This window comes from Erpetoichthys calabaricus, chromosome 14 (genome assembly GCF_900747795.2).
Source record: "Erpetoichthys calabaricus chromosome 14, fErpCal1.3, whole genome shotgun sequence".
Lineage (NCBI taxonomy): Eukaryota > Metazoa > Chordata > Cladistia > Polypteriformes > Polypteridae > Erpetoichthys > Erpetoichthys calabaricus.
Genome location: NC_041407.2, coordinates 101,004,846 through 101,030,933, shown reverse-complemented (window position 1 = coordinate 101,030,933; position 26,088 = coordinate 101,004,846). Strand labels below are relative to the sequence as shown.

Sequence of the window (26,088 nt, the reverse complement as noted above, 5' to 3'; positions counted from 1 at the left end):
AGAAACGTCTCCTCCTAGGTACACAGCTTCTTAGTTCCTGTGCCAGGACATTCATCAGGGAGGCCCGTGGCAGCCAAGCGTAAGGTGACAGCGCCTCAGTGTTCTTTTTAGAAGAACTTCCCCTACTCCAAGGTGCTGGAGGAGGTCGGGGTGAACTCTGACCCTGGCCGCCATCACACAAGATTATTTGTTATCTCCGATGCCATCTTAGAGTTTCAGCAAGCAAGCGGAAAGAAAACGCTCTCAGTTGGGAAGGAAACGAGAAGCAGGCACTCGTGTTTATCAAGCTTAGAAAGTGGAGCAGAGATAATCGTCGGGGTCGAGGTTAGACGCAGCCAGGCCCCTCCGCTGCACATGCTGCTTGGACAGGGTCTCACCCCAAAATGATCTTAGTGTCACTAACTGGGTCCCCTATAAGAAAGTGCCCTCTTGTAGATGGGACAGCAGTGAATCCGAGCAAGGGTGACGTTATCGGAGGAAGAACACAGGCCTTGTCTGTCTTATGCCGCCCCAGGAAACTTCTGCCATGAAAGGGGGGGTCATGTGGGCGGAGCTCTCAGCAGTCTGTTTTCCTTTTCAGCCAATCCCCTGCTTATCAGTCTGTCAGTCATTTATGAATGTTGAGCGACTTCAGTTAGGGATTAGCTACAGTACTTAAAAATGATTGACAGTTCAGCTTTTCCGGCACCCTCCTACTGCTTTGAAAATCTGGGTAGACCAAACCCCCCCTGCCCTGCACTAAATGATCCTGGGCCGTCGGATTTGACTTTATTTAGTTTTGTAAGTCTCTGTGACTTCCGGTGTCCCACACAGTCTTTTGGGGTAAGAGAATGAACCCAGTAGGCAGTGGCCGCGCCAGCATGGGGTAGAAGAACCAGCCACATCAAATGAGGGGACCCCCAGGCTCAGAAACTATCCACTGCAGTAAAAAGACGCCAATTAATCCCCCAGAACCATCCTCTGCAACTGATCACTAAAGCCCCCCGACCCCACCCCAAACAAACCATCCCCAATGTTATTGTTATGTTTCAGCCAGGGTTACGTTCCTCGTGTTTTGTGAGTGGTCCCCCCAGGAGGGGAGGCCACCCACCCATCACTTCAATGAATGCTGAGGGGAAACCTCACAGTCCTTTGCGGTTCATTGAATGCACTTGTGCTGCTGGTGAGGTCTCCAGTATTTGTGCTGTTTTGATCATTACTGGCTTTCTGGCTTTGTGTTTTCGTGGATTTCGTTTTGAGACTGTTGGATTGCCTTCTGTTTCTTTTGTGCTTTCCGGAAGCTTATTTTGTTACAGAGCATTGTTGTTGTTGTTCATAAATGTTTTTATTTATAAAGATTCCACGCTGCCCTTATTGTGACTAGCCGGGATTTGGCGGATTTTCCCCCTCTAGAGAACTGAGGTCCTCTAGTGGGAATTTTAAGTCACTGTCTGAGACCTAGGCACTCTCTAGTTCACAACAGTCACAAATTGGCTTCTTTTCTTACTTTTTTCCGTCTTTTCTGTACTAACTTCAGGGTTGTGACCCTTCTTTTCTGGGGGTGGGGGGGGCATCGTAGATTAAGATTTATTTTTGATTTGCTTATATGTTTTAACTTTAATTTATTATTTTGATGCGGTTCCACCTCCATTTTGTTTTTTGCAATCGTTGACATTTTGGGCTTTCCTGTTGCTAGGGGCAGCTGCCCCTGTTGTTAGGGGGCGTGTCTTCGGAGGTCGTTATTTTTGAATGATGGCACAACGAGTTAACAAGTCAGCCAAGAGGCCGTTTCCTTACCCAACACCACACTGCCGGCACAGCGTCTTAAGTGCTAGGGAGCTACAACTGCTTCATACTACAATTTTAACATTTGATCAGCTAAATTCATCCACCCATTTTCATACCCGTCTAAGCCAGTTTAGGGTTGTGGGGTGAATTAAATCACAGTGCAGCAGATACCAATGCCACTGCTTAGACATTAGCTTGATGTCCGTGTCAGATGATTTCTCTGTTGTTCCTCCATTGTCCAAATGCTCCCCCCATCCAGTGGACTGGATGATATAAACTTCCTGTTGGGTAGAGTAATTGTGAATGGCTTTAAATAAACAGGCGCCCCCTACTGGTTAAAGCATTACTGTGACTTCCTGTCTTATCCTTGCTGAAATGATGGACCTCACATTGCTGACATACAGAAACAAGTGTGTCGTATATTCTTGGTATGCTGTTTTCTTTGAAAGGCACTATATTGGGGGGGGGTTAGGGGGGTGGGAGCTGAAGGAATAAGTACTCAGTGTGTTCTGGACTGTGGGTTTATTCTCTGCCAGCGGCTGCAGTGGCATCCTGAATGGGCCACTTTAAGGCCAGTCCTCAAAGTGTGACAGGTCAATTAAAATGAAGAAGTCAGCCAATGAAAATGGATGAAATATCACTATAATAAAGTATAAAGTATCCATCCCTCCTTTGCCAACCTGCATGATCGAGTTCATTTAGGAGCATTAAAGCCTGACCCAGCAGTACAGGAAATGACACTGTGTGAGACGACAGCTCAAAATCACTCCATTAAAATATTAGAGCTCAAAGAAGTGCCAGTTTATTCAATAATCGGAGGAAATAATTTAAGACTTCCTGCTACCGTCCATGGTCTCTACCGGCTTCCTTTATTAAACTAGCTGTGTGACCTGTCAAAGTTGGGTAGACGTCTAACGTCTTAACGTTTGCAGTGCTCCATCTATTGGAATGTATTTCACAATACTAATGTAATGCATTGAATTTGTCATTCCAACAGATGGCACATCACAAACATTTGTAGACGTAAATGCATTACTACATCTGTTGGAATGACAAATTCAATGCATTTTATTACTACAAATGTTTGTGACGTGCTGTCTGTTGGAATAAGTACAATGCATATGGCTCTGCTAGATGCCATTTGGTATGGGATTTGTAAAAGCAATGTTAAAATCCGTGATGTGCCGTGGGTTGGAATGACAAATGCAATGCATTTCATTACTACAGATGTTTGCGATATGCCATCTGTTTGAATGACAAATGAAGGGATACTTTTCTGTTATATGCAATTTGGTATGGGATTCATAAAAGCAGTTTTAATGTTTGTGACGCACTGTCTGTTGGAATGATAAGTGCAATGCATATGGCTCTGTTATATTCCATTTTGTATGGGATTTGTAAAAGCAGAGGTAAATGTTCTGATGTGCCATCTGTTGGAATGACCAATGCAATGCATTTTATTACTATAAGTGTTTGTGATGCACCATCTATTGGAATGACAAACATAACGCATTTTAGTACTACATACATTACAAAAAAACATTCCAGTAGATGGACATGAACACTGAGGTCTATATTGATTACTTCGATTTCAACTGCATCTTAGAACAGCAAGGAAAACATCTGCTGGAATGACAAATGCACTGCGGATGTCTCTGTTATATGCCATTTAGTAGAATTTTTAAAATCAGTGTTAATGTTTGTGATGTGCCATCTGTTGGAGTGACAAATACAACACATGTGCCTCAGTTATATGCCATTTGCTATGGGATTTAAAGCATCGTTAATGTTTGCAATGCACCATCGGTTTGAATTATAGTGGCAACAGATACACAAATACTTATCCTTTTTTTTTAAGGTGAATGTTTGCAGGAAGCTGTGTCCGAGGCAGGGTCCAGTCGTGACTGCGGCTCCACGGGACACACGGAACTCTCCAGCTGGAGCCCGCGATTCACTTAACGCGCATGCGTCTTTTGAGATGTGGAAGGAGGAAACCAGAGAAAAGCCACGCATACATAGACTTAGAATAAACGATTTTTTAAAAGTAAGCTCCCTTGGGAAACACAGTGGAAAAAAAATATAATTTCCAGCGTTAAGAATCCTTAAAATACAAGCAGTCGTATGAAGTAAGCAGGATAAGGAGACAGAGCCCGTCCCGACAGCATCGGGAGAAAGACGAAATCAAGGAAATCGAGTCCGGCGCGTTTATTCGCGGTCACTCCCACGCTGCCCTTTGCATGCTATAAAGCCTCGAGTTTAATTTCTCAAAATGAAAAGACACTCCAGTTTAGATAAAGGACCAGGTGCATTTGCAATAACCCAGTTTAGTTAAGAATAAAAGTAAAAATATGACAAGGTGATATTAAACGGTGTTAATCCTCGCCATTTCCATCACGTAATTACGATTTGAATGAGTTTTGTGTAATTTCCGCACGTCGCTAATCTTGGTCGCAAATCTCTGGAGGATATTTCAATCTGACCCCGATTGAGGCGGCCGGGATTAGAGCGGCGGATTGATTTGCAAGTGCAGGATGAAAGTTATTGGACAAGGATTGTGGGCGGGGTTTGGTTCGGGTTATTCTACTGGAAATCCTTTTAGATAATCCGAGACTCGTTCCACTGACAGGGTAAAATGGGGTCGGTTCCTTGGCATATTACCTCTGTCGTTTCCACTCGTGTCTTTGCCAGACACCAGGCGCTTAGACGACCACCGGTAGGAGAGACAGAGTGCAGTGTTCCTGCAAACAGCCACTCAGAAGTTTTTTTGTTTTGCTTCTCACATCTGATTTGTCTCCTTTTATGTGATTTTGTGCAGTCGAGATCTCTGGTCTGTTCGTTCAGCACTTTTGACCACCGGCCGCGGTCCACTTCCCTGTGTGGGTCTGCGTGTGATTGTGTGTCAGACAGGAAAGACGGCAGCCCTTCCCGCTGAACCAGCGCTTCTCATGCGTGGGTTAGAAGGGGCTGTTGAACCCGGCAACCGGCGCAAATATTTACCCTGACCACCCCAAAAATAATACAACTCTGTACAGGACGCCCACGTGCTTTAAACAGTCAGCCGTAGTATAGACTCTGTTAAAGGCGCTATAGAAGATAAGGACTGACCAAGCATTCAAAGAGGAAGTCTGGAGTGCCAGAAGGAGAAGGCTGTATAAATGCCGTGTCTATGGGATTGGGGTGGGGGGGACGGACTTTCTGTCACCGTATCGCCTCCCATTTTCCACGTCACCGCCCCCTTGATTCTTCTACAAGACGCCGCTTGTTTGTAACTCTCGAACTCTGTGTGAACTTGGCGGCTAATCTTTGTGATAAATTACAGTGACGAAGGGGGGCTGGATGTGAAAGGCTGGCAGACATGAACGGCACTATATAATACATAGATCTAGATAGGCATGAAAGACACTATATAACACATACATCTACATAGACATGAAAGGCACTATATAACACATAGATCTATATAGACATGAAAGGCACTATAGAACACATAGATAGATCTGGATACGCATGAAAGGCACTATATAATACATAGATCTAGACAGACATGAAAGGCACTATATAATACATAGATGGATCTAGATAGATATGAAAGGCACTATATAATACATAGATGGATCTAGATAGATATGAAAGGCACTATATAATACATAGATCTAGATAGACATGAAAGGCACTATAGAACACATAGATAGATCTGGATACGCATGAAAGGCACTATATAATACATAGATCTAGACAGACATGAAAGGCACTATATAATACATAGATCAAGATAGACATGAAAGGCACTATATAATACATAGATCTAGACAGACATGAAAGACACTATATAATACATAGATGGATCTAGATAGATATGAAAGGCACTATATAATACATAGATCTAGATAGACATGAAAGGCACTATAGAACACATAGATAGATCTGGATACGCATGAAAGGCACTATATAATACATAGGTCAAGATAGATATGAAAGGCACTATATAATACATAGATCTAGACAGACATGAAAGGCGCTATATAATACATAGATCTAGATAGACATGAAAGGCGCTATATAATACATAGATCTTGATAGACATGAAAGGCACTATATAATACATAGATGGATCTAGATAGATATGAAAGGCACTATATAATACATAGATCTAGATAGACATGAAAGGCACTATAGAACATATAGATAGATCTGGATATGCATGAAAGGCACTATATAATACATAGATCAAGATAGACGTGAAAGGCACTGTATAATACATAGATCTTGATAGACATGAAAGGCACTATATAATACATAGATGGATCTAGATAGATATGAAAGGCACTATATAATACATAGATCTAGATAGACATGAAAAGCACTATATAATACATAGATCTTGATAGGCATGAAAGACACTATATAACACAGATCTAGATAGGCATGAAAGGCACTATATAACACATAGATAGAGCTGGATACGCATGAAAGGCACTATATAATAGATCTAAAAATAGGACAGAATCACTTTTATTCAGTATTATATAATACACAGGAATTTAATTTGGTAACTTTGGAGCTGCTTATAACAGAACACAACATCACAGACAAATTCCATAATAAATGTAATTTAACACAATATTCATTATAAACAGTGCAGTTATAAAGGAGATGCAGGGATGTAAAGTTTGTGTGTACGTATGGAGTCTATGGACAGAGACTCACATGTGCTTATGCATACTCACATAGATAGATATAAAAGGCACTATATGATATGAAAAGTGCTACAAGACAGATACAGTACATTCAGAAAATATTAAGACCCCCATCACTTTATGTCCACCTTATTATGTTGTAGATTTAATTTTAAATGGATACATTTGCTATTTTTGGCCATCAATCTAGACTCAATAACCCATAATGTCAAAGTGATAACCTGTTTACAGAAAGGCTTACATTTTCATTAAAACTTAAAAACTGAAATCTCTCATTCTTGTAAGTATGCAGACCCTTTACAGAAGCCCGTTTGGCAACACTTCCAGCTTTGAGCCTCCTTGGTAAGTCTCTGCAAGCTTTGCACACCTGGATTTGGGCAGTTGATGCCATTTTTCCAGGCAGAGCCCATCAAGCTCCGTTAGACTGGATGAGAAGTGTCTGTTAACCGCCATCTTCAGATCCCTCCACACATGTTATTCTATGAGATTTAAGTCTGTGCCACTCCAGGACACTCAGAGACTCATTCCAAAGCCATTCCAGCGTTGTCTTGGCTTTCTTCAAGGACCTTTCAGTAGTTGGATGCATTCATCCTTCCTTCAATTCTGACCATTCTCCTTGTCCCTGCACCACCATAGCATGGCACTACACCATTATGCTTCACCGTGGGGATGGTATCAGGGAGTAGATGAACAGAGCCTGCTCTGGGTAACTGGCTTAGGAAAATGGATGGATGATGCAAAACATAACAGCACTTGGCTGTTTTTCAGATTCAGAGACTTGGGAACTGCACGTGTCACACATGGAGTCAAGTGAAACTGATGGGGCGGGCGCTTTATAAATGCACCAATTATAATGCAATGCCAAAAACAATGAACCATCCATTTGCAGTTATGGAATGTCACTGGTCAAAATTATAATGGGTGTCATTTGGGTGTTTGTACCTTGTCAGCAGCCATGCCACCTGCCCTTCAGAACAGATCAACCACCTGTAGCTAAGCATGTTTGGGCCTGGCCAGTACTTGGATGAGAGGCCATCTTGGGAAAAATCTCGGGTGGCTGCTGGAAGAAGTGTTGTTGAGGCCAGCAGGGGGCGCTTACCCTGTGGTCTGAGTGTGGATCCCAATGCCCCAGTGCAGTGATGGGGGACACTGTGCTGTGTATATGGCGATGTTATCCAGCTGCACTGAGGTCCTGACTCTTTCTGGTCATTAAATATCACTGGGCATCTTTTGAAAAGTGTAGGGTGTATCAAAATATCCTGGCTAATTTACGTATCGCAGCCTTGTCCATTTTTGGCCGCCCAATCGCCCCCTGACTTTCTCTCTTATTTCTTCACCACCTAACAGCTAATGTGTGGTAAGCAGGCTGGCACATTAATGGCTGCCATTGCTGCATCCAAATGGGTACTGCGCATTAGTGGTGGTTGAGGTGCCCCCCCTCTATGTAAAGCACAACGAGTAGCAACAAAAGCTCTTTATGAATGTAATGAATTATTATTATTTGCCATGGGCTTGTATCCTCGCGAGTATCACGAGAAGATCGCCAGGCAGTTTATTTTCACCATTTGTAAGTTGATTTAAACTAGAATTAAAACTAGACCTGCAAATAAAATAAACTAACTGATTACCCCATTTACTTTGGAATGACTGGACCTATAAATACTTTTTTACAAAATATTTTATTAAATGAATAGATATTTAACACTGCGGTGGGTTGGCACCCTGCCCAGGATTGGTTCCCTGCCTTGTGCCCTGTGTTGGCTGGGATTGGCTCCAGCAGACCCCCGTGACCCTGTGTTTGGATTCAGTGGGTTGGAAAATGGATGGATGGATATTTAACAGCGGGGCAGGTTTTAGGATGTCTGACGGGTGGTCAGGGTCAGGTCTACAATACAGGCAAATAAGCAGTTTTGGGGCCGCAGCATTTTAGTCAGCTGTAATCCGCGGCTGATCTAACACTGTGGGTGACTGCGTCCAGAAATCACTAATGGTGACATCCCGATCTTAGGTATGACATCCGCGAACGACATCGCGCGACACCTCAAAATCGATTTACCCCACCCGACCCCATCGATCAGCGATCTGCAATAACGCGTACAGCGCTCGCCTTCCGTGGTTTGGGCGCGACATTTTCACTTTCGCCTATAGGGCACCCAAGCTCGTGCCAGTGTTCAGACGATTTGTCCTGCCTTGTCCAAATATGCTACACATGCAAATATACACGTCTAAAAATCATAACGTAGAAATGAACAGAAGATTTATGGTATTACTTACCATCAGCCAACGTTTTTTTTCTGAGGTTGCAAAACGAATCAAGTTCGGCTTACAATAACAACAATACTGGACAAAAACACTGAGATTAAAGATGGGAAACGCATTGGAACCGTTTGCTTCTAATGGCTTAAACCAGGGGTAGGCAACGTCGGTCCTGGAGTGCCACAGTATGTGCAGGTTTTTGTTCCAACTCATTTCCTTAACGAGAACTCAATTATTGCTGATGAAGCACATATTGCTTAAGTGACATTTTAATGCTTCATTTTAGTGGTCTCGCTTGTTAAGGTTCTCCAACCTTAATTGCTTATTTCAATCTTAAACTGCTGCATTCAGTGTTTTAATTGCTCCTTATTAGCAATAAGATGTAAAACAGGGGTAGGCAATGTCGGTCCTGGTGAGCCGCAGTGGCTACAGGTTTTCATTCAACCCAATTGCTTAATTAGAAACCAATCATTGCCAATCTCAGACCTTATTTAATTTTATGGCTTGTTAGTCTGTGCAATGTAAGGCTTTATCGTAGATTTTTTTCATTTCCAAGGATATCATCCAAATGATTTGAAGCCTAAAACAGATCATTTTCAGTCTGTCACATTTTTCTATCAAGTGTTTTATTAAATCAAACCATGCATGATGAACACACACAGATGTAATTGGAAAAAAGCTAGCTGGAGAACTGCTGGCTGCTTTGTCTTTTACATCTTATTGCTATGGAGCAATTAAAACACTGAATGCAGCAGTTTAAGATTGAAATAAGCAATTAAGGTTGGAGAACCTTAACAAGCGAGACCACTAAAATGAAGCATTAAAATGTCACTTAAGCAATATGTGCTTCATCAGCAATTGAGTTCTCGTTAAGGAACTGGGTTGGAACAAAAACCTGCACATACTGTGGCACTCCAGGACCGACGTTGCCTACCCCTGGCTTAAACGACAAATAGTAATGGTAGATAGGTCAATTTGAATTAATTTAATTATATTTATTTATTTAAGTAACTTATTTATTCACTGATGTTTTAGAATAAATTAATATTACGCGTGCGCAGAACAGCTGTGCTCATTTCGATATGTTGCGTGGTTCGATAGAACACCGGACCCCGCTGGTTGATGCACCCGAAACTGTGGACGAGCCAGAGAGGGGTATACTCTGCGTGCGTTTTTAGCTTTGCATCTTTGTTTTTCTGATGACAAACGGCTGGGTGTCTAGTTGTGTCTCCGTATCTCTGCTGACCTGATTCATTTCTTACCTTGGTGGCTATGTACACGAGCGCAGGCCCGCCGTTTTGAGTCTTGCTTTACGATTGTCGTTGCGTGTCACTGAAGACCTCTCAGAACCGCTCGTGGCTTCTCATAATTGAATTTCGTCTCTGCAGGAAATCGCACGGGGTCGCGAGGGGGGCGGGGCCGGACTACCTATAGGCGCCTCTTTTCCCGCTCATTTCGGTAATTGGATTTAACTGAAGGAAACCCAATTAGACGGCTGTGTCTCTCGAGCTCTCCAGACACTCGCACAGCCATCTCGGCGCTCGCTTTCGGGGACACCGGATGGCCCGCGTCGCCTTTATTGGGCAATTAAGTGCGGGTGGCTTATGTGACTTGGGCCAGGTGGAACTCTGCTGCTGGTGGCCCCAGTTTGTCCTCTCTGAAATGTAATGGTGCTGCATTGTTGTTACTTTAGATTGTCTTCCCTCTCTGTCAGACCCATTCTATCGATTGGTTGGGCATTGTCGAGTTGAACTACCGTAGCGCAAATCGATAGCTTGGTGTATATACGCAAGTTACACACGCAGATTAGGGTCTGAAGTTAAATACAATAATTATGTCGAAGTCCCATCCATCCATCCATTATCCAACCCGCTATATCCTAACTACAGGGTCACGGGGGTCTGCTGGAGCCAATCCCAACCAACACAGAGTACAAGGCAGGAAACAAACCTCGGGCAGGGCGCCAGCCCACCGCATATGTCGAAGTCCCCCTTGGAGTATTTCAGATGTCAGGGTGGGAGTGAGAGAAATAGTGGTACCCCCTTGGGGTCCGAGTGGGCTGATATGCATACACTGTTTTTGCAAAGGGAAAGCACGTCAGGAGTGCCGGTGTTCTGACGATTTGTCCCACTTTGTCGAAGTATCCTACCGTAGTTTATTTATGGAAATGTTAACATTTCTCAATTTATTCTATATGCATCATTTAATCCCCGAAAGAGACACCGCCTGATGCAAAGATTTCACAAGACGGTCATTACTCGTGCATGGATACAATGGGCTGTACAAGATTAAAAGTCACACATGCAAAATATACAATTTATAAAATGTTGACAGTAAATACCTATGCAGTAAACTGTAATAAATGCATTCATGTAGTAAGGCTAAGAAAAGCATACATATTACTGAAATACAGTAACACCTCAAACTTCAACACTAGGTAGAAAGTTGCGTAATTTTGGTCTGCGCATGCGTAGTATCAGTGAGTAGATCACTTCGATGGGTAGGATGTTTCGTTAGAACAGTTGTTTTAATTTTGGTATGCGCATGCGTAGTATCAGTGAGTAGATCATTTCGATGGGTAAGATGTTTCGTTAGAACACCTGTGCTCCTAAGCCCAGAACTGGAAATATCGCTATAGAGTGCATATGAGCCCACCTCAAGTACTTGACTTGGACAGAACGCCCCAGTTGCAGGGGCTAAAATGCATATGTGTTACGTTTATGCGTTGAAGTGAATAGGTGCAAACCGGGCTTGTAGTGAGCCAGTAAGCACCAGTATACTGTTAATGCATCGTTACATGGTGCCCACCACTAAAGATTTTTTTTAAAAGAATACCTTTATCTATATTGAACCTTTAGTACGTGCTTTTAAAAACGTTATACAGTATTTTGTAGAGCCTTTCATTTGAGTTTCACGTAAAAATGAGTTCAGGCTTGTCATTTCTTAAATACTCTGGTGGTATTTTTTTCATCCAAATCCTTTAAGATTAGCATTTGTACGAATCGCTTAAATTGGCGTTTCAATACCGAAGGACTCCCGTGAACAGCCAGAGTAGATGAACTCCACGATGAAAGAAGGTACGCTGTAGCTCACTTTTCAGATTCATGGCGCTCTCTTTTTTCTGCTCGCCTCCTTCCACACAACTGAGGACGGGAGCAAACACGAGGCTGTCCGATTACAGCTTGCAGTTTGAACAACAAGCCTCTTCAGAAGTGCATAGAACATTCCGTTGTATAAACTGTTCTCATAAAAATGCATGAAGTCATCTCCAGTGGAAAAACCAGAAGTGTCGACCGCCGGCACGTGAGAGACGGAGTGCCAGTGACGGACACGTGCAGCAGCCGTCAAGATGACCAAAACCAGCGCATTCATCAAACAAGCGGGACGTGAGCAGAGCGCCTTTACTGTGCACGCGTTAGATAAATACTGTATATTGATCTGTAGTTTATATAGCGGGCTTCATGAGAAAAATCACATTTTACAGCACATTTTCCTTTAAATCTCATTTCATAGTAAACAACACTTTACACTTTACTGAATCCTATGATTGTCAGCACTCAGCATCTTCATGTAGCGTCTTTTGTTAGCACTCACGGGAAACCCATCTATCCACCCCTCCATTTCCCAAACCCGCTTATCCAAAGCAGGGCTGCGCGGAAGCTGGAGCCGATCCCAGCAAGCACTGGCCGCATGGCAGGAATAATATCAAGTCTTTATATATGGCACATTTTATTGTAAGCAATGTATAGCCAACCGGCCTTTTTATTTAGCGTCTTTTATAGTGAGCACTCTGTAACCAGATCGATTTGTAAATAGTGTTTATTCAGAGTACTATAATTAGTTACGGTGGCGCAGTGGGTAGCTCTGCTGCCTAGTAGTTCGCTTCCCGGGTCCTCCCTGCGTGGAGTTTGCATAGCGCCATTTGCTGTAGTAGGCCTACTGTATACGCAATATAATAATTTTAAATAAACAATTGACCCTGTCATGCAGCGTTGTTTGGGGACACTGTACAGCCACTCATGTTATATTGCGCCTTTTTTGTAGGCGCTGCGTAAGCAGTTGACTTTCGTAGGCAGTGTCTTCTGGAACAATCTGCAGCCAGTCTTTTTACATAGCGACTTTTGTTGTAATATTTGGGTAAACAGTTGAGTTTGTTAAAGAGGTGTTTTTTTTTTTTGTGGAACTCTCTGCAGCCTGTCATTTTCTACAGCGGTCTTTATTCTGAGCACTGCGCAGTTCATAATAAATTTTTATATAATGCCTTTTATTGTGACCACTGCACAGGCAGCCTTTTTATATAGTGCCTTTTTTGTAGTGAGCACAAATACGATCTGTTTTTTTATAGTCTTTTATTGTGAACACTGTATAGTCAATTCGATTTTGATACGGTCCAATTTACAGTATAGCTAACCGTTATTTTGTATAGCGCCTTTTATGAGACCAGAGTGAACATCACTAACCATAGTGCAAAACTGGATGGGCTTGGAAAGGAATGGTCTCAGGCCCCCAGAGTGAATACTGCCCATAAAGGATAATTTGTGAAATCCTGGACGGTGATCTCTGAAATATTCCACATTGACCACTCGTATTATCCATCCATCTATTATCCAACCCGCTATATCCTAACTACAAGGGCACACACACCCACACACCAAGCACACACTAGGGACAATTTAGGATCGCCAGTGCACCTAACCTGCATGTCTTTGGACTGTGGGAGGAAACCCACACAGACAAGGGGAGAACATGCAAACTCCACGCAGGGAGGACCCGAGAAATGAACCCAGGTCTCCTTACTGTGAGGCAGCAGCGCTACCTTTAAATTTAAAAATAAAGAAACGGAAGTATTACCTTTCGCATTTTCGGTTGCTCACCGCCCTGCCCAATTCCCCCTAAATGATCAGCCGTGAGCCGCCCCGGATGCCCCGACAATTCACGTTGCGACTCTCGTTTTGTGCTACAAAGGAGCGCCGGCCGCAGTTCACACGTGGCTTCTTTGTTTCTCCGCCCTGCCGACCTCTGAATTTTCCTTTTTTATTTTTATTTTTTTCCACGCCTGCTGAAAGCACTGATATGAGTCACGTCCGTCACGTGACTCGGTCCGCTCCAGAAAACAAAAAAACAAAATAAGAACTCGAGGCGGCCATCCAGGCACGCAGCGCCGCCTCGCTTGAAGTTTGGCGCTGGCACAGCTCGCCCCACAAAACCCAAATGTTGGCTGAACGTCGGCCTGGGCAGAACTTTTTGTACCCTACCGTGTGCCAAGTAGTGAGCTTGCGCTTTTGGAATTTAAAAGAGAGGTTCTGGACTGTGACCGAACTAAATGCCCGATCCAAGCGTCGACTGCTTTGCTTAATTTTCGGAAGAAGCAGCCAATATGCCCGTCAAAGTCAGGAGCTTTTCTTCAGCAGGAGGATTAGAAGAGCTTGTTTTTCATTTTGCTTCTCCCCCGCATGTCTTTCTTGATTTATCAAGCTGATTGCCAGTAAAATTTGGAGATGTTCCACACACGACAATCCACAGCTTTGTTTTCCAATTGGGATGAGCACATTGCGTTAGTTCTTTCTAATTACCGAGGCTCAGTTTGCCCACGTGCCAGGCGATGTGGCTTAGCGGTTCTTATTTCTATGCTTGAGTCCCTGCGTGAACTTCAAAACGTTTGGGGTTTTAAATGTTTATATTTATAGCGGCTTCAGAAATCAAAACATAGGAATCTTGACTCTATATAGCGCCTTTCAGGGTTACCGCTTTCCCAGGGTGTCCTTTGTGATTTTAGCCCAAGGTTGCAACAGCCCAAGATGTAAAACAGTTGAAGGGGCCAGAGAACTTTCTAAAGGTTCTGTATACCAATTGTACTTGCCTTTCTGAACACTTTAAGTTTATCTTGAAAGGCGCTATATAAATAAAATGTCTTTATACTATACATTTTCTTTATATAGCGCCTTTCAAAGTAAACTCAAAGTGTTCAGAAAGGCAAGTACAATTGGTATACAGTGCCTTTAGAAAGTTCTCTGGCCCCTTCAACTGTTTTACATCTTGGGCTGTTGCAACCTTGGGCTAAAATCACTTAAATTAATTTTTTTTTCGTCATCAAGCAACACTCAAACACCCCCAGAATGACAAAATGGAAACAGGATTTTAGGAATTTATTAAAAATAATAATAAATAAAGATTCAATATTGACAGAAGTATTTCATCTTTTTTTATTCAGTAGTACCATTCCAGCCTGGAGTCTTCTTAGGTCTGACGCCATAAACTTCACACACCTGCCATTCTGGAGACTTTCTGCCATTCTTCTCTGCAGATCCTCTCGAGCTCTGTCAGGTTGGACGGAGACCCTCAGTGGACATCTATGTCCGCAGAAATGTTTGATTTTTAAATCCGGGCTCTGAGTGGACCACTCAGGAGCATTCAGTTTTATTTTAACATTATTGCTTCATGTGTGCGTGTATGGTGGGTGAGGCAGTCACCTGTTTAGTCCTACCTGTGCTTTGTAAATCAAAAACAGGCCCTCATTTATTAAGCGTCTCACTATAGCTCCCGGGGGCTGCATTAAAAGTCTGACTAGGATGAGAATTTGTCCCACATCGGAGTAGGTACCGTGAGAAGCGGTTTACACCAAATCTTACCGTGGAGCAGAAGTTCGCGTTTGAGACTGAATGACGCCACGATTTTATTGCACCCCTTGCTGGAAATTGATACTCCATGATGACGTTTTGTAGTTTTTCACGAAGATGATGATGAAGATTACTGATAATAATAATAATAATAATGAAGAAGAAGAAGGAAAACGCAGCAATGAAGGATATTGTGTTATGCTGCACAGAATTATTGCCACTTCGCAACCAGAATAATACTGTAAGGAACACCAAGATGGAAAGAGCGTCACACACACACAACGAATGAAAGTTAAGTCTGACAACTGGCACTTTCATTTAGCAATGAATGATCCACAGCAGCCGTGCTTCCCAGATGAATCGCCTTCTCGCTGTTATGTCATTTACGGCAAACGCCTCGTAAAGTAACATTGTCTGAAACAAGCCACGGCTATACCAGCGCGGTTACTGAAGTCACGTTCACTCTTTCGGTGTCCCCGATCTGCCGTTATTCTCTCCGTGATCCGCACGTATTTTCTCCCATGCCTGCCTTCTTGAACGGGGATGGGCTTATAAACTGTAACGCAGATATTCCAGGGGTTTGTCCCTAGTGTGTGCTTGGTGTGTGTGTGTGTGTGCCCTGCGGTGGGCTGGCGCCCTGCCCGGGATTTGTTCCTGCCTTGCGCCCTGTGTTGGCTGGGATTGGCTCCAGCAGACCCCCGTGATCTTGTAGTTAGGATGTAGCGGGTTGGATAATGGATGGATGGATGTAGAATTCAGAGCTCAATGTGCCTCTGTGACATTCAGCTGTCAATCACTACTCTAGCCCCGCCTATCTTCAGGTTGATAGGCTGGCGACTACACAGCAGTACGTATCCGTGACCGCCTTTCAGCGTCTGCGATTCTCATTTGTGTGCTCATCCAAAACTGGTGCGTTAATCTTTATGTGCGTTCTTATTTGAATGGATGCAGCCTGCTTTAACATCGCCTCATTTGGCGTTCTGGACATTCATAGTTTGGTGGTAGCTGTCCTTCAGAAGGACCCTTGTTTTTTTCTCTGGTTCCACGTGCTGCCAGCCTCCTACTCTGCCCTGTTGCTTGGTGTGTGGGTGTGGGTGTGTGTGCCCTGCGGTGGACTGGGATTGGCTCCAGCAGACCCCGTGACCCTGTAGTTAGGATATAGCGGGTTGGATAATGGATGGATTACAAAATACATTCCTAAAGGTGGTGCACAGCAAACATTAACGCTAAGGTCTATATTTGATCACTTAGATTTCAACCCGTCTTAGATGGCTATTACAGGTAGTCCACCTTAGTACAGTATAAGGATTAAGTGTCTGTGTGTCTGCCGTGTTGCTATGTTTCTGTCATTCCAACAGATGGCGCATCACAAACATTAACATTGCTTTAACAAATTCCATAGCAAATAGACACAGGCACTGCATTTATCATTTCAACAGATGGCGCATGTAGCAATGCTTTTTATTACAACAAATGTTTATGATATGCATCTAACAAAAGGATTAAGTGTCTATGTGTCTACCCTGTTTCTATGTCTCTGTCATTCCAACAGATGGCACATCACAAACATTTATAGTAATGAAACACACTGTATTTGTCATTCCACCCCTCTCACCCCATCGTCCATGTTTGCCTTTATCAGACTTCTTTGACTTCTTCTTCGTCTTTCAGCTTCTCCCGTTAGTGCCCACCTATGCACACTGCCAGCCCCAACTCGCTTCACCCACCTGGGCTCGGAGGCAGCCCATCTGCCACACTTTTTCCAACTCCAAGAGCCAACCCAAGGCCAGGGTCCAAACCCCAAGCCCCCTCAGCAGCCATGCACCCTGCACGCAATTGGACTTTTGCAGTGAGGATCGCATCTTGAACTGCTGTATCTGCTCCCCTTGTTAGGAGCTGCTTTTAATGTCCGGCTTCACCCGGTAGCTCTGCCCCTTCTGACAGTCCTCGTCCACCTGGGGAATGTCTCCCTCTCAGGACATTCACAGTAAACATGACCTCAAAACTACTGTAATTATATTAATGATTTTGCTTTAGGTGTCAAAGACAGAAATGGAGAAATAGATCATTGCCAAAGACAAGTACAGAAGTCCAATGTGAAATCAATGGCATAAAATATGGACTACCTACTGAACCCAGAAGCCTAACAACTGCAAAATACATTGTAGAATAGTAAAGAATTAAAAACGTTGACCCTTGTGTGAGGTTCTGCTCATTTCCAAAAAAGCCTGAACCCTAGGATGGGCGCTTCGAGAATGGAGCTGAAGTTCAAAGAACTTCAGGAATCCGAGGATTTCTTCTCCAAAGTTATTGACCCCTCGTCACTGTGGCATGTGCACCATTCTCATTGCTCGATGCCCGTCTTTACATAGGTCAGTCCCAACAGAAACTCTCCCGGTCAGCTTTAAACACGTCGATATTTATAACTGGTGCCTCTTGTGGTGATACTGCTGGTCACTCAGGTCAGCCCCCCATCACTTTGTGGGTTGCATTAAGCACTTGTTTCAATAAGACAGTTATGGCGTAGTGACGGCTCTCTGGTATGAAGTCCACCACACTGATCTGTGAACTGTGCATCTTATCTGTGGCTTGTTAGCTCTCTTTCACTGAACACGTTACACTCGGAGATCTTTCATTGGTATTAAGGGAGTGGTGATACACGGCTGGGCCGGCGTGGGTGACCTCATGAGCTTCAGTCAGAGGGTTGCAGTACACCACGATCCGATGTGCCACCTTAACCCCGATCTCTCTTTTCTGATTGCAGGATGGCTCACGGCAGAAGCAGGCACGGAAGAAGACCGTCTCCTTTAGCACGATGCCCAACGATCGCAAGATGAACAGCACTGCTGCCTGCCTGTCCTTCATGATGGAGGGCTGCGAGATGAAGAAAGTGCGCTCCAACTCCAGGATGTACAACCGCTTCTTCATCCTCGACTCGGACATGCGCTGCCTCCGGTGGGAGCCCTCCAAAAAAGATTCGGAGAAAGCAAAGCTGGAGATCAAAGCAATTAAAGAGGTGCGGCTGGGCAAGAAGACCCCGGTTCTCCGCAGCAATGGGCTCTCGGACCAGTTCCCGGAGGAGTGCGCCTTCTCCATTATCTATGGGGAGAACTACGAATCCTTGGACCTTGTGGCAAGCTCGACTGATGTGGTGAACACGTGGGTCATGGGTCTGCGGTACCTCGTCTCCTATGGAAGGCACCCCGTGGATGTCATCGAAGCCAATCAAGCTAGCCTGAGGACCTCCTGGATTTCCTCAGTCTTTGAACTCGCTGACATGGATAAGGAAGGTCAGATCCCACTGAGTCGGGCAGTCCACATCATCAAGAGTCTAAACCCTGGAATGAAGGCTTCGAGGATCGAGCTGAAGTTTAAAGAACTCCAGAAACCAAAGGAGCTCTACTCGGAAGGTATCACCATCGAAGTCTTCACTGAAGCCTACTGTGAGCTCTGTACTCGGCCAGAAATATTCTTCCTCCTGGTCCAGTTTTCAAGTAATAAGGAGTACCTGGACTGCAAAGATCTCATGATGTTCTTAGAGGTGGAACAGGGAATGGAAGGGGTGACAGAGGACATGTGTCTACAGATCGTTAGAAGGTATGAGCCTTCCCAGGAAGGCAAGGCCCGGGCTTATCTCTCCATTGATGGATTCAACCACTACCTGCTCTCTCCGGAGTGCCACATCTTCGATCCAGCTCATAAGTTCATCTGCCAGGACATGACCCAACCGCTATCTCATTATTACATCAATTCTTCCCACAATGCTTGCCTTTTGGAAGACCATTTTTGGGGCTCCTCAGACATCGGTGGCTACATCCGGGCTCTAAAGATGGGCTGCCGCAGTTTGGAGCTGGTTGTGTGGGATGGACCAGACAACGAGCCCTTGATCTACGTGGGCCGTTCTGTTTTGTCACAGGTCGCCTTCTGCAAGGTAATAGATGTTATCAATCAGTACGCCTTCGAGGCCTCCGAGTTCCCTTTGATCCTCTGCTTGGTGACCCACTGCTCCGTCCAACAACAGAAAATCATGGCTCAGCATCTTAAGAAAATCCTTGGAGATAAGCTATATGTGGTCCCCCCAGATCCTGAGGAGAATTTTCTGCCTTCTCCAGAGTACCTCAAGGGAAAGATCTTACTCCGGGGAAAGAAACTGCCATCGAATTACCCCGATTCGGAAGGAGATGTCACCGATGAAGAGGAGGGCGTGGAGATTGCCAGGCGCCTGGGAGAGCAGGACAGTGACCAGGTGAACGGCATCAGCTTGAAGAGGCTCCGGCTCTGTAAGGAACTTTCTGAGCTGGTGTCGTTATGCAAGACTGTCCAGTTCAAGGACTTTGAGACCTCAAAGCGAAACCAAAAATTCTGGGAGATCTGCTCCTTTAATGAAGTGCAGGCAAACCAACTCGCCAACGAGAGCCCAGAGGACTTTGTCAGCTACAATAAGAGGTTCCTGTCCAGGGTTTTCCCCAGCTCCCTGAGAATCGATGCCAGCAATATGAACCCCCAGGACTTTTGGAAGTGTGGGTGTCAGATGGTAGCTATGAACTACCAGACGCCCGGCTTGATGATGGACCTCAATATCGGTTGGTTCCGGCAAAATGGGAACTGTGGCTACGTGCTGCGCCCGGCCATCATGCGAGAACATGTGTCCTACTTCAGCGCCAACGCCAAGGATTCCTTGCCAGGAGTCTCTGCTCAGCTGCTCCAGATCAAGATTATCAGCGGCCAAAACTTGCCCAAACCCAAAGGGTCTGGTGCCAAGGGTGACGTTGTGGAGCCTTATGTCTACGTGGAGATCCACGGCATTCCTGCTGATTGCGCTGAGCAGAGGACGAAAACCTCCTCCCAGATCGGAGACAACCCGTCCTTTGATGAGACCTTTGAGTTTCAGATCAACCTTCCTGAGCTTGCAGTCTTGCGCTTTGTAGTTCTGGATGATGACTACATCGGTGACGAGTTCATCGCACAGTACACCATCCCGTTCGAATGTCTGCAGCCCGGTTACCGACATGTGCCCCTCCAGTCACTGAGCGGGGAGTTCCTGCCCAATGCCACTCTGTTTGTGCACATCGCCATCACCAACCGGCGCGGTGGGGGCAAAGTTCAAAAGCGAGGCATCTCAGTGAGGAAGACAAGGAGGAAGGAGTACACCTCCATGAAGGCTACAGGCATCAAGGCTATTGACGAGGTCTTCAGAGGGGCCACCTCACCTCTGCGGGAAGCTGCTGACCTCCGCGAAAATATGCAGGTGGGTTTCGTTGGGTCCAGTTGTGGTCTCCTATTCAGTGGGGTGGAGGCCTGGGGCATGCGTCATTGGTGGGGCTTTCTGTTAGTGGATGACGGGTGGGGTGCCCACTTGTACCTTCTTTTTTTTGAGAACTTGGACATTATTATTCAAGGGAGGTTTGCAAGCATGAGAACAAAGCCCGCGCCGAATACGACATTTGGAAATCCTGATGAGATGTGGATGGTGCTTGGGAGGGATACCAGTGATTCCTGGCACCATAGACTGCAGGCTCCTTGTGGACGCCTGCTGGCATCTTTTTTACATTTTTGTCAAAGAAGTGATACAGAGTAATGGAGATTGTGGAAGAGAGGTGAAGAAGAGAGTGCAGGCAGGGTGGAGAAGACTGTCAGGAGTGATTGGTGACAGACGGATATCAGCAAGAGTGAAAGGGAAGGTCTACAGGACGGTAGTGAGACCAGCTATGTTATATGGGTTGGAGATGGTGGCACTGACCAGAAAGCAGGAGACAGAGCTGGAGGTGGCAGAGTTAAAGATGCTAAGTTTTGCACTGGGTGTGACGAGGATGGACAGGATTAGAAATGAGGACATTAGAGGGTCAGCTCAAGTTGGGAGACAAAGTCAGAGAGGCGAGATTGTGTTGGTTTGGACATGTGCAGAGGAGAGATACTGGGTATACTGGGAGAAGGATGCTAAGGATAGAGCTGCCAGGGAAGAGGAGAAGAGGAAGGCCTAAGAAAAGGTTTATGGATGTGGTGAGAGAGGACATACAGGTGATGGGGGTGACAGAGCAAAGGACAGAAAGATACGGAAGAAGATGATCCGCTGTGGTGACACCTAACAGGAGCAGCCGAAAGACGAAGAAGAAGTCAAAGAAGTGATTAGAAGTAATGAGTCTGATAAAGGCAAACATGGACGATGGGGTGAGAGGGGTGGAATGACAACTACAGTGTTTTTCATTACTATAAATGTTTGTGATGTGCCATCTGTTGGAATGACAGAGACATAGAAACAGTGCAGACACACGGACACGTAATCCTTTTATTAGATGCATATCATAAACATTTGTTGTAATAAAATGCATTGCTACATGCGCCATCTGTTGAAATGATAAATGCAATGCCTGTGTCTATTTGATATGGAATTTGTTAAAGGAATGTTAATGTTTGTGATGCGCCATCTGTTGGAATGACAGAGACATAGCAACAGGGCAGACACACAGATACTTAATCCTTATACTAAGGTGGATTAGCTGTAATAGCCATCTAAGACGGGTTGAAATCTAAGTGATCAAATATAGACCTTAGCATTAATGTTTGCTGTGCACCACCTTTAGGTGGTGTATTTTGTAATCCATCCATTATCCAACCCACTATATCCTAACTACAGGGTCACGGGGTCTGCTGGAGCCAATCCCAGCCCACCGCAGGGCACACACACCCACAACCACACACCAAGCACACACTAGGGACAATTTAGGATCGCCAATGTGCCTAACCTGCATGTCTTTGGACTGTGGGTAGAAACCGAAGCACCCGAAGGAAACCCACGCAGACACGGGGAGAACCCAGGAAGCGAACCCAGGTCTCCTTACTGCAAGGCAGCAGCGCTACCACTGCGCCACCGTGCCGCCCTGTATTTCATAATGCATGTAGTATATCAATCCATTGCATTTGTCATTCCAACAGATGGCACATCACAAAACTTTGTTGTAATAAAATGCATTGCTACATGTGCCATCTGTTGGAATGATAAGTGCCTGTGTCTATTATATGCCATTTGATATGGGATTTGTTAAAGCAGTGTTAATGTTTGTGAAGCTCCATCTGTTCGAATGAATGTAGAGAAAAGCCAAGCAAAATGACACCTTTTATTGGCTAACTAGAAAGATTACAATATGCAAGCTTTCGAGGCAACTCAGGCCCCTTCTTCAGGCAAGATGTAATCTTACATCTTGCCTGAAGAAGGGGCCTGAGTTGCCTCGAAAGCTTGCATATTGTAATCGATTACATCTTGCCTGAAGAAGGGGCCTGAGTTGCCTCGAAAGCTTGCATATTGTAATCTTTCTAGTTAGCCAATAAAAGGTGTCATTTTGCTTGGCTTTTCTCTACATTCATAATGGCTAACACGGAACAACACCCTAGTACTCTGTTCGAATGACAAAGGCAGTGCATGTATCTCTGTTATATGCTATTTGGGATGGGATTCATAAAAGCAGTGTTAATGTTTGTGATGCTCCATCTGCTGGAATGACAAATGCGATGCATTTTATGACGACAAATGTTTGTGGTGCACCATTTGTTGGAATAACAGAGACATAGCAACCCGATGGACACACAGATATACAGTCACACAGACACTTGCCCTTTTATTAAGGTAGAGAGTGAAGTAGTGCGCCACCAGTGGTCAATGTGTTACACTGCAAACACAGTGGTGTTTATTTCAGGAGATGCCGTTGATTGCAAGTTAGCAACTTAATCATTTGATGGAAAGATGTTATATTATGTACTCTGTATGTATGTTTTTTTTAATGTAATGGATGTGATGATGCCACCCTAAGATTTTAAGAGGTGAGAAGGTAACATCTCTCTGGCAAACTCCCTTCTGAAAGGGGCGTTGGTCATTTCTGCCCCTCTTTGTAAGTGTAAACGGCAGATTCGTATCAGACTAGCGGCCATCAGGTTTTGACAAGCTAATCGACCTCGGCCTGCCATAGTTGTTCTCCGCTATCACAGATGCCACTGCACTGGGGTGAGCCTGGCACGCTTACATCATTCTGGCATGTATACCAGACTCTGTTTTGTGCCACGGTGGCAGCTGGCAGTGTGTATGCGGCTGTGAGCGGATTGTGCGGGAGGAGGTTCGTTCCCTTCAGTTTTCTGAGCTGAGTAGGGCGGGCGTGCGGCGATCAACCCGCTGGGAAGATGAAAAATGCAAAAACCAAAATGATGAAGTAGGCAGAAAAAAAAGGAAAAAGGGAGAGAGAGAGAAAGAGAGGGGGGGGGGGGGGGGGGGGGAGACAGTTTGGCCGAGTACAGCCATTCAGTTGGAATTAAAATTGCATAGGGGTTAGTGACCCTCCGAGGTATCCCCTCAGGAAGCAAATATATTCGCGAATAAAGAAGAGGGCTCCCGCGGCGGCCCTCTTCAGCTGCTAAATGATGTTCTATTTCGAGTCCCCCAGCTGCTCCCGAATGCGGAGAGGACTGAGGAGGGGGAAGGAAAAATGAAAGTAAGCTTCCAGCTGAAAGAAGCATGATGGAAAAAAAACGGGTGGGGGGTTAACCGTGTTCAAGTAGACATCATCACCACACACCGGGATAATTACCAGCACGAGCCCCCCAGATCTGTCCGGCAGCAGCTGCTAATGATTGACCACGACAGAGCTAACCCGACTTGACGGATTCTGTGGGTGGGCAGCACACGATGTGCTGCAGGGTCGTCCGCTGACACCTGGCCCGCTTGGGGTGGGCAGATCAGGCAACAGCTGTCTGCGGCACTTTATTTACCTTTCTGAATCCTTCATATGGCGACCTCTATATGCAGAACTTTAATTCAATCCATCCATCATTTTGTCAGCCGGTGGCTATCCGGGGGGAAACGGCAGTGGATGAAAAGTATGCCGAGGGGCGAGCGCACGCACGGCGTGGACAATTTGGTGATTGATAATCAATCTCGGCACGTGTTTTGGGAGGAACCTGGAGAGACTGCGAACAAAATCATAAAACATGAATCATAAAAAAAAAAAAATCAAAGAGTCTGTATACAAACTCATTCCCTGTAAAACACTTGAGAATGAAAGTGATCACAGCCTCCAAATGGATCCCCGTGTGACACGCCGAATTAACACTTAGGAAGATCTCTGACTGCATTTTAAGACATAATTAGAGATTTCTGAAAATCTATTTATTTCAAGATTTGTAACGTCTCGGCATGAAATAAAATGATATGCTCTGGAAATCCATTTCCAGACATCTCAAATGCAATTCAAAATACAGTACCTTGAAATAAACTCCCGTTAATTCTAAGAGGTTTAAAATACGATACCTTACTGGCATTGTGAAAAATGGGAAATGAAATTAGAAATCTCTTCAAATCACTTTTCATTTTACAATATCTTGAGAATACATCGGGTTAATTACGAAATATGTCAAATGCCTTTTGAAATCTCCCGACATCACGACCATTTTAAGAGATCTCGTTTTGATTTTTGAGATGTCCCAAAACCTTTTATGTTATCCGTGACGTCAAGCTAGCGCAAAACGTTCCCTTAAAAATGAGATTCCATGAAGAGAACAGGAGGCGATCTCAGGATATCTGCTCTTCAGACCGCTGGAAACTCATTTCAAGATGGTTTAAAACGCGCTACTTGACATTATTCGATTTCTTAAATACATTTTCAAATATCTGCCTGTTATGGCAAGCCGAGTTAATGGCAAGCAGAGTTATATTTAAAGAGTTCTGAAAATTAATTTCAGATATCTTAAAGTGCATGCAAGGTCAATTGAAAGTATCTCAGAATGAATTTCAGATATCTTAGAATGCTGTTTACTTTTTATAATACATGGAACTCGTTTCCAGATCAGTGGCGTAGGGACACCCTGATTGGCCGCAGTCCCCGCCAATCAGTTCATTGCATGTAACGTTTTCCGTTACATTTTCTAATTGATTGGGTTTTTGTTATTTTATCTTTCCTTTGGTTTCGAAGTAGTATTTCAAATCCCATTAGTTAACTGAATTTTCAATAAATAAATAAGTGGGGCGGTGTGACGGTGTATGTGTAACCTGTTAGATCGTCAACAGAACGTTAAGTTGCTTCATTGAGTATTTTCGACAAACACCAAGAGACAGTTTCTTATTTTGAAGAGATTATTTCTGACATGGCAAAACAAACTGAAATATCAAAGTCAAAAATATCAAATATCAATGCCTCATTGAACTATTTGAAATAAAAATCCAGGATGCAAGAAATTAACAGAAAAGTGGAAACAAAAAAGCAAAAACTGTCATCTCTTTTGGAGGTGGTTGACAACTGCCCTGTGGACATTTTCCCCAAATGTTAATATTCTGTTGCGAGTGAGTGCTGGTCACATTTTCAAGTACAACTTGCAGCGTTGAGAGAGTTTTTTTTCCATCTGTAGATAGATAGATAGATAGATAGATAGATAGATAGATATGTGAAAGGCACTATATAATAGATAGATAGATATGTGAAAGGCACTATATAATAGATAGATATATACTTTATTAATCCCAAGGGGAAATTCACTGTAAATCGGATCAAGACGCGTTTGAGATCAACATTGTCATCAGTCCTCCTCAGCAACTCGTCGGTCTTCCTGAAAATCGAGATCGTGACGAAATCATCGACCAGTTCAATCTAAAGTCTGGCATAAAACTTTAGAGGACAGGTAGGGACAATGCCATTTGATTGCTTTGATCATTTTTGCGCAGCTTTTACATGGTCCTATGTTATGTGATTAAACCACAGTATGAATAGATGGAT

At 44.3% G+C, this 26,088-nt stretch overlaps 1 protein-coding gene across 1 annotated transcript in view; it reads left to right on the top strand.

Annotated features, from left to right (window-relative positions):
* plcl5 (phospholipase C like 5) overlaps positions 1–26,088 on the top strand; it is a 141,882-nt gene that overhangs the window by 29,585 nt on the left and 86,209 nt on the right. Inside the window, exon 2 of the mRNA XM_051918831.1 lies at positions 18,102–20,585. Coding sequence (XP_051774791.1) covers positions 18,102–20,585 — 2,484 coding nt within the window. The remainder of the gene's footprint in view (positions 1–18,101; positions 20,586–26,088) is intronic.